The 10,149-nt window shown below is 39.0% G+C and overlaps 1 protein-coding gene across 3 annotated transcripts in view; it reads left to right on the plus strand.

Moving 5' to 3' along the window:
• The window catches only part of PBXIP1 (PBX homeobox interacting protein 1), a 32,431-nt gene extending 22,632 nt beyond the window's left edge, over window positions 1-9,799 (plus strand). For all 3 annotated transcript variants that reach the window (XM_063439707.1, XM_063439709.1, XM_063439708.1), the window contains 5 exons: window positions 2,340-2,360; window positions 2,758-2,831; window positions 3,455-3,580; window positions 3,693-5,140; window positions 6,745-9,799. In XM_063439707.1, coding sequence (XP_063295777.1) covers window positions 2,340-2,360; window positions 2,758-2,831; window positions 3,455-3,580; window positions 3,693-5,140; window positions 6,745-7,810 — 2,735 coding nt within the window. In that variant the 3' untranslated portion in view covers window positions 7,811-9,799. The remainder of the gene's footprint in view (window positions 1-2,339; window positions 2,361-2,757; window positions 2,832-3,454; window positions 3,581-3,692; window positions 5,141-6,744) is intronic.
• Window positions 9,800-10,149: the final 350 nt, after the last annotated feature.

Here is a 10,149-nt window from a genome sequence, read left to right on the forward strand (position 1 = left end):
TCTGTTCTGGGACCGTTTCTATTTAACATGTTTATAAATGATCTTGAAGACAGCATAGAAAGTCATGTTTCAGTGTTTGCAGATGACACAAAACTTTGTAAAATAATACAATGTGAGCAAGATATTACTTTGCTGCAGAGGGATTTAGATAGACTGGAGGACTGGGCACTCAAATGGCAGATGACATTTAATGTTGAAAAATGCAAAGTTATGCACTTCGGCGTAAAGAATACACAAGCAACGTATACCCTTAATGGAAGCGAATTAGGGATAACAACACACGAAAAGGACTTGGCTATTGAGTTTTTTATTTTAAAGTTTAACCCAACTACTTGCTCTTTTGCAAGCCCTATTGGTAGTTATATTTGTTATAGGAAGGAGTTGAGCTATCTAATTTTAAATGTTTTGAATGCCCTTTTCTTATCTTTTATCATTTGACTGACTCTTGTTCTAAGCCAACGTTGGTTTCAATTTGCTTCTTTTATATTTGTTACCCAATGGTATGTTTTGAGAAATGTACTTTTTTTATTTATTTATTTGAAGGCCTTCCAATTATCCTCTGTGTTTTTGCCAGTGGATAATTCCTGACAGTCGATTAGTTGTAAAGATACCCTTATCCCAGTGATTTAGCTTTTTTGAAATTTAAGTGTTTTTGTACATAACATATTAAAAAAAAAAAATTACAAAAAATTAATCTCACATGATACCATAATAATTTATTTATTTTTTACAATCTTTCTTTATTTCAGTTTTTTTTTTTTTTTAAGTAGAAAACAAAAAATGTATAGTGATAGATTAGATATCGGTTTACAACCAATAACACAGAAGTTTCTTTACACAACGTCTCGTCACATGGTAAATTAGTATCCACTGTTCTTTGGTCGTGTCAAGCTACTTTGCTGTTCAGTAGATTAGCGGTGCCCGTCCACTGTTTGTGTTTTATCCTGTTCCAGAGATTGACATTGGAGGAGGCGGTGTCGGGTCTGCTCACATGATACCATATTATGGTCACTATTTCCCAAGTGCTCCCCAAGTTGAATGTTTGAAAATAAGTTAACATTATTAGTTATGACAAGAACCAGACAAGCATCTGTTCTAGTTAGCGCTTCTACTAATTCAGACATGAAATTACCGTTCCCTTAACTGAACTACTAGTTCGTCTGGCCCAATCAATGTCTGGATAATTAAAATCACGCAGTTATGCAGCCTTATTTATTTGAGATAGTAGTTGCTCCTCCCTATCACTATTAATATTTGGGGGCTTGTACTATATTCCTACTTACACTATAGTCACCCAGACCACTTCAGCTCAATGAAGTGGTCTGGGTGCCAGGTCCACCAGGGTTTACCCCTTCAGATGTAAACATAGCAGTTTCAGAGAATTTACATTACAGGGTTAATCCAACCTCTAGTGGCTGTCTTCCTGACAGCCACTAGAGGCGCTTCTGCACGCTGGATGCGAAAATCGCATTCAGCGCTCAGAACGTTCATAGGAAAGAACGTCCACCCGGGAGCTCACGTCTGCGGGGGAAGAGAGGTCACCAGTGCCAAAGGAGCCCGGCGCTGGATTAAGGTAAGTGGCTGAAGGGGTGTTAACACCTTCAGCCCAGCGGGATGGTGACCCTGAAGGTGGGGGGGACCTAAGGGTTATATAGTGTCAGGAAAACGAGTTTGTTTTCCTGACACTATAGTGATCCTTTAAGGGATATACCCTGTTTCCTCCTCTGCATATTTCTACCTTTAAGGCTTCCACATCCTAACCTGTATCATTGCATACAATTTATTTTCCACGTGGCTTCAAATTCTGTTTATTATAAAGACAAAGCCCACCTCCTTTTCTAATGTGTTTTTTTTTTCCTAATCTTTTCCCCCAAAATGATATCCATTCAAATGAATAGCCAAATCAAGTGTTTCATCCCACCAAGTCTCAGTAATCCCAGTTCTATCATACCATTACTGTATGCCAATATCTCAAGCTTCCCCATTTTCTTCCATTAGCAAGCAGACATTAAAAGTTACCATTTGTTTCTTGGACTTTATTTGAACAACATGTAATTAATACCTTCCTTCTCTGTACCCTAAACTTACTATTCCTCCGCTAACCTTCAATTGCTGATTTTAGTATTAGTGTGTTCCTTGATAGCAAATATTTTGTTCGTAGATTTTATGGCAGAACGATAAACTTTCTCCAGATGATGATGGTGATAAAGAGAAATTGTTAGATCATAAAGTGGTAAAAAAAAAAAATTGGGGTCCAAGAGTTTGCAGTCTATCTAGATAATATGACGCAGTGTGATATTTCTTTTAATGACTTTCTGATCCTTCTCTTCTGTTCACAGGGGGATTTGGGACAGAGGAAGGTGAGTACAAACGTGTAACTCAAAGTGAAACAAATATGGGGGAAAAAAAGTTACTTTTTTTTTTTTTAAATCACAACGCTGGCATAGTGATTGTGTATTCCTTACTATACTGCAAGGCAGGAGATCAGAGGGGGGGACCTTACCTGCTTCAATGCTCGGATGTGTACAGATTTGTGTAGATAGTGGGGATTTTTGTGTTTTAAGATTCTCTGATGAAAGCGTCCTTCCATAGGAAAGACACAAAACAATTTGGACTGCTTGTAGAGCTCAATACTGAGTGGTAATGGTAGAGAAAGGAAGGGGTGCATAATTTATACAGTTAACTGGATGAGGAAACTATAGTCTGACAACACAGATTATATGTCTACATAAATATATGCTGATCCTTTCTGTATAGATTCACCACAGACGGTAATAACGCGCAGCGTGAGTGGAGAAGATGGGCAGCCACAAGCCATTGCTGATATACAGGTGAGCAGGACAGAACACTAATGTCTTATCCCTAAGCGACCAGCCCATATTCAAACAACAACGTGTCGCAAAGTTCTCTCCTAATCAACAGATATCTAAACCCACGTTCTGTCCTCTGTCTTGGCATTAGATCTAGAGTAGAGCTTTTTGGAGTAGGTGCAAAGCCAGAAAGAGATCCCACCAAGATGTGCAGGATAATCTAAAGTGTATACCAGGCAGGGAGGAAAGAGGATTTTGTATACTGGAGTGGAGGGCACCTTATTGAGTGGTAAGTGAATCGTAGATTGAGGACAATGTACGCACATGGAAAAGATTGAAAGACCGGAAATCGTGTAGGAAGGGAACTGTATATAACGGAAATTTGAAGAGAGTTCAAGGATGGGGATATAGTTAAAAGAGACACTAATAACAGATTGGAGGGTAGAGGACAGTTTAAAGTGGTAGAGAGGCGTTGATTATTGAAATAAAACACTGTTACAGGAGAATGAACATCGGATTACAATGTAGCATGAGGAAGGTCCCTAACCTTGCTAAAGCTCTTGGCATCTCATGCAAGCACTTAGCTGCTAGAATGTTGGTTGGATGAGAGTCAACTTTGGGTCATATGATATATTTCTCCTCAGGATTGGATGGAAAAACATGCTGCACAATTTTCAGGGGATCCTGGAAGTTTCAAGGTGATAAGTGATCTTCTGGACAAAGTGGCCAAAGAGAATCAAGACATTCGGCATATGCAGGCTAAGCTCCAGGTATATCACTCTATGGTTGGGCGTGGGGAGAAGTACTGTACCCAGGTATTTATTCAGATCCCTATGTATTACTAAACGAAAAGCTAAAAATTAATGGTTTCTTCTTATTCAGGCACAGAAAGAGGAACTTGAATCGTTGTTAAATATCAGTGAAAGTGAACGGGTCTCTCCAAGCCCCCAGCATGAAGGACTGTCAGAAGAGAATATTAGACTGAAGGATGTGCTGCTGAAGGAGGAGACAGCCCACTTGTCTGCTCAGGAAGAGCTACAGAGTCTGCAGGAGAAATTGGAGACCCTGGAGGGCAATAGTCTCGAAAGTCAACAGTTGGTTTTAGAGAACACAAAGCTGAAAGAAGAACTAGACATTTCCAGGAAGCAGATTGAAAGCTTCTTGACACAGAAAGAGACATTGGTGGCAGAATCTCAGATGCTTAGGCAGGAACTGGACAAACAACGGTCATTAGTGGCCTCTATCAGGCGAGATTTGGAAAGTCTGACTACACAGCAAGACACCCCTGACTTAGTGGTGGATGAACAGCAACTGCAGGGGAAGATTTCAGATTTAAGTAGTCGTTTGGCATTGGAAGTACAAAGGTCAGAGACATGGGAGAAGACCTATGTAGAGCATGCAGAGAAGAGGAAGGCACAAGTTGGGGATCACAGCCACAAAGAGTGGAAGAAGGGAGAGAGACAGAGCAGAACTTCCAATATGTCCATATCGGCAGGAGAGTTCAAAAAGTTTGGGAAGGATCATGGTCGAAGACAGAAAGAAGGAGAGGTAAAGGAACCTCAGCATGAAGAGTGGAAGAGAAAGAAGCATGAGCATCGTGAAGAGCAGAAGGAGCAGCCATGGCATAATAAGAAGCACAGGGAATGGGAAAGAGAGCAACAGAGGAAAGAACTCCAAACGGAGAGCACTGTGGAAGAATTAGGGAAAATCCAAGAGCAAAGGCACTCCGACTCTGCTCATCATTCTCATGAGAACACAGAGAGAAACTGGAAGGAAAAACATTCAAAGCATCACCACGGAGAGACTGAAGGTGGATTTCATCCTCGTAAGGGACAAAAGGATTTTCATGCTCAGAAAGAAGAAGAGGATAACCATAAGAGAAAGGAGCAAGGGGAAAAAAAACACAAGAAGGACTCACACCACAGACACCATGAACACAACAAGTTCTGGAAAAAGTTATCAGATCACCAGTACCGTATCCCAGAGGGATGCTCAGGTTTGGAAGACTGTGCACGGAAAGATGGCATTGATCTCTTTAACTTGGAGCTAAAGCCAGTTCAAAGGAAGCAGTTTGAAGACCTCCTTAAAAGTTACTTGGCCAAAACCAATTTCTCTGATCACCTGCCAGGACTTATCCCACTTCTTGATGGTTTTTTTGAGGGGCCTGTCTTTTCTCATGACAAAATTCGCTTCCGGGACTTTGTGGACGATGTAGAAGATTTCCTTGAAGACCTGGCCAAGAAGGAGACTGGAAGTGATGATGCAGTGGACGATTTTGAGAAGTATGTCTACATCCATTTCTTTGGTGAAGAAGCCACTAAGAAGAAGAGGTGAGTGTGACCCCCTGCTCTTCTTTTGGCCAAACCACTGATTGATAAAAGTACAAAGAGCTAAACTAAACCTCAATAAATGAATACAACTCAGACTTTCCCCTTTTGTTGCTTGTTTCAAAGTCTGACTATTTAGTTAAATAAAATTAGCTCTAAAACTCCCCTAAGGCATTCAGAGCAATAAAAAAATCTCAACCTTTTTGCTTCATACGCATTTACAGGACTGATGTATCAGTACATTATGTACATTCTTATGTTAGTAGTTAATAACCATAGATGTGACCTCTTCTATACTAATTAAAGTGAGTGTAGAACATTCAAGTAGCTAAGGGAGACATATATGCAACATTAACCACTTAAGGATTTTTTGAGATGCCACGCATTTGTGGCCAAGGTTTTTTTTTTTTTTTTTTGCATTTTTAGCTATGCATTAATTCTACCACAGTTTCCCCCTTTCTGTTTAAGTACACCTGTCCAAATTATATCATTTTTTTTTTTTAAGGAGAAATAAAGCTTTCTTTTGATACTTTGTATGTAAAGTAAATAGGAAGAAAATATAAAAAAATAAAAAAAACACTTCCCCCGCCCACCCCTCCGTTTTATATGCAATGATTTTTACACACCAAGTGCAAATAAAGATTCACTAATTATTCCTGATTATTAAAATGCCCAATGTGTCTAGGATTTCAATTCATTTTTAGAAGTTCTAAAACATATAGTACAAAGAGTGAATTATGGTTTAACCCCTTAAGGACCAAACTTCTGGAATAAAAGGGAATCATGACATGTCACACATGTCGTGTGTCATTAAGGGGTTAAAGCTAAAACTTTTCAAATTTGGCTCGCTGGGATTACAAGTTTAATAGAAGTCGCTACACAAAAGCATATATTTGTAGAAAGTACTTCTGGCAGGCTATGTAATTAACATCATTTTGACACTTTTCATTTAACCATTTTATCACAAACCATGGTCAAATTAGTTAATTTTTTGTATCCCCCCCCCCCCCCCCACGTTTTCTTTGAAGGAAGTTTGCAGAGCACGCATGTGGTACATATTTTTATTCTGCTACTGTTGTTGGGTACATTGATACCCCACATGTATATCTCTGATCCAACCCAATATTCTGCCTATAATCCCAAGTCGTAGTCCCTTTTAAGGGATTCGCTCTGCTGAAGTCCGTACTGATAACTGACATGCTGCTAATAGCCCCTCAGTCTGTCTAGAGCCACTTACTGTGGCTGCAACTGACAGAGGGTACCACCAGGTTTAACTCCTGCATGACTATCTATGCCGTCACTGGACATTAAAGTCCTGCATTGTATGACAGCATAGACAGTCATGTTGTCCTTAAGTGGTTAAACGATAGAAGAGTTTATAACTGCTGGATTCATATGATGGGAGACTACTGTGATCATCCACCTACTAAATCATAATGTATTGATGTTGGTCTGAAATTGACCATTTTATTCTCCATGAGTAATGTTAGAGTCCTAGGTGGGATGTGAATAACTCCTGGTGGTTTTGGTTGAATGACGTGTACCAGTTCTGCTAATGGCAGTTCCTCTAATAACATGTTGCAGGACTCAATGAATTCCTTTTCTAGATACAATAAGAAAGACGCCCACAAGAAAACTGACCCTGACAAGGACCACTGGAAGAAGTCGTCCATACATGAACCTCACCACCACCGTAACACAGAACCTCGTAAGAAACCAGCGCAGATGGAGAACAGCCAGGCTGAATCCAGACATAAATCATCCAAGGAAGGAAAGGATCCTCACACTTCTAAATACAAACCTTCCGTAAAAACCTACCGGGATAATGATGTGCCTTCTCATCAGAACCAACAGAGGACACCAAATCGGCATTACCAGGAAAAACAAGACGACAAAGATCACAAATATGAACATGAAGGAACCCAAAATTATAAATCTACTAAATATCACTTCCACAAAGATAGAGATGAACATGGGCACAAAAAGTTCAATCCACGATATGAGGAGGAAGTGGGACTAAATTACCATCATGTGGAGAAGGGGTCCAACTTTAAAAAGGAGCAGAATTATCACCAGCTGGACCGCAAAACCTACAAACCTCAAAATGAAAAAAGAGAAGGGGATGCCCATGGCTACAAGCACAAAAAGTACGATACATATGATGAGAGTTGGTCACAAAGCCGCCATAAAAAGAACAAGGAAGAGGTGGGACATCAGAAGTATGGTGACCACAAGCCAACGTTTGAGAGTAATGGAAAGCCGGAACAAGGTCATAAGGCTAAATACACATCACCCCACAATCAGAATGAGAGAGATGGAAAGCCAGTAAACCTTCAAGATCACAAACTTCACAAGCAGAAGCATGAAAAAGATATGTTTAACAAACATCACAAAATGTCTAAAGAACATCATAGGGAATATGAAAGTCATGACCATTATAACGTTTACCAGAAATCACCAGAAAAAAAGCCTTGGAAGGAATCAAGAAATCATGAACAAGGACCAGATGAGTTCTCCTATAATAAAGACAGGAAGGCTTTCCACCATTATTCTTCCGATCGAAAATCTAATAAGGACAGAAACAAAAATCACCACAAGGCTTCTAACCACAAGTGGCAGAAAGAAAATCCACGTGACCATAAACACAACATCAACACTGATGGCGACAACTAGCAAAGAGACAAGGATCCCAAACGCAGAGAGCAGTGGTAACGAGGCTGACCTGTATGAAATCCATCAAACAATAGCCTTTCTATCAGCCCAACATTTTAAAAACATGATTTCATATTCCAATTTTATATCTGCACACCCAACAATTCATTTTATTTTTCAGATGTTTTAGGTACTGCAATTATTTGAAAGTCGTTCACCAATTATTAATCTTAGATCCACAAAGCACTTTGTCCCAACGTCTATTGTTTATTCACTGGCCTTTCAAAGGGGGAGGGTACAGTGAAACCCCCATTCAAATTGCACTTTGGCCCCTTTATCACTTTTTTATATATTTATAAACTTTTTTTTTTCTTTTTTTGAGAGCACTGATTTTCTTCAATGTCCATCCTCCTGCTAAGTCAGTACCTCTGAGAACCAGTGGTCATTTGAAAACCGATATTGCCCCAATAATAGACTGCACTGTAAATATCTAGTCTCCTTCATGCCTGCCACCACTGACTGCGTCTATTTTGAGATGGTCTTTTTTTTGGTTTTTTTTTGTCTTCTCCTGCGCTGAGATGTTTCTGTATATACCGGTAGATACGAGGACCTGACTTAACTCACACTTTTTTCTCCACGACCAGTGCTTTAGAAGAAAATTTCCACCAGTGGCTGCGAGATATCGAGTCTGCTCTGCCATTACCTGCTGTATTGTCCAAGTCTGAGGTGTCTGTGTGTATTTAATGTGCCTTAATTTATGAAGGATAAAGTAGGTTTCATAAATAGGATCTCTTCATCCACTCCTTAGTCCTGTTTGGTCAAATCCAAATTCAAGCTTTGGAATCCCTTTCTCAAGAACATAGAATAAGCTGTGCTTAGTTAAAAAATAAAAATAGACTACTGATCTGATGTTAAATAATACTTTTGTCATTTGCGTGTCATATCTAGCCTTCCTATTCTCTAAGATCGTTCCCACCACTGCGGTGTTGTGGACACAAAGTGCTGGTCACTCTGTTATAGAAAGATTAATTTGCTAGTAGCAGATACACCGTGGGTTTATTAGCTGTGTTGCCAAAGTACTTTGTTGTTTGACTTTACTGGTCGGGTACTTTACAAATCCATTAATAACTTTTTAATAAAAAGTCTCTAAATGTACGTCACTGAACTCAGATATACCTTACCTGGTATTTTATAAGCAGCTATGAAGAAAAGGGCATACTGAAAGATACATTTTCATTTAGCGCAGAAGAGGACTGGGCACACTATTCGGCAGGTATGACCCCCAGCAATTATTTAAGGACAGTTTTTCTTAAAGGGACATTCTACGGAGTTAAACGGTTTAATTTTAACATACATACTGCCTTAAATGTGTGGTTTAATATTTATAATCTGCAAAAGCATGTATGCGTCCTGCTAATTTCACCGTGCCAGAAGGTTTCAGCAGCTTGTTTTGTTATGCTTTTAATTTGTGCTTTTTCTAATTTTATTTTGTGGCACATATGACTGTATTTGTGAGTGTACACTGGATTGTTTTATTTTCTAATTGTGTGTTTTCAGACTTGTTTTGTAGTGAATTTGTCATCCAAACCGTACCTGTCACAGGTTTGTACAGCTTTAACAAAAAAAAAAAAAATCTATTATTCATGGTTAAAATGAGTCACGGATGCTCTGACATCAACCCAACATCCGGAGGAGGAATTGTCCCATGTTTCGCATTACATTGATGAGGTCACATTTATAACCGGTCTGTAGCTTGTTGATGATGTCACATTGATGGTGGGGCTTTAGCCATTACTGTTATGCTGTTTAATATGTTCTCTAACACATTCTGTGAGAATCTATAAACCTGACACACGGATTGTTTAAATAATGTTTTTTTGTTAACTCCTTACCTATCAGCGAGGTAATTTGTTTTTTTTTTTGTTTTGTTTTTTTTATTGTAATCCCTATGCTGCTGGGGATAGCAAAAGCACTTTTAAGATGAAGATTAAAATTTTAAAAATTAAAAAAGCTATTGTTCTTTCTGTATATTGTCACTGTTAACGTACAAAAAAAAAACAAATCAATTATAGTGCACGCTTGTTTTTGAAAAATATTACCTACATATTATACAAGCAAATGCATAGATTAAGATGTATTCTCTTGTTTTACCTTCTGAAGAGGCCATTCACATGGAGGTAAAAGGGAGACATTTGTCATTTTTACTGTGTGGTCTGCCAGGAAATTCCGTGACAGAATGGCAATGTCTTTAGACGATATCCTTTTGCTGGACATTTATGGTGGGACAACAGTGCATATAGCTGGGTTGACCATACAGAGTCTTCTTTCAGGAGTCCAAATCCATTTTCTCCTATTTTTGA

Source organism: Pelobates fuscus, chromosome 13, assembly GCF_036172605.1.
Source record: "Pelobates fuscus isolate aPelFus1 chromosome 13, aPelFus1.pri, whole genome shotgun sequence".
Taxonomy (NCBI): domain Eukaryota; kingdom Metazoa; phylum Chordata; class Amphibia; order Anura; family Pelobatidae; genus Pelobates; species Pelobates fuscus.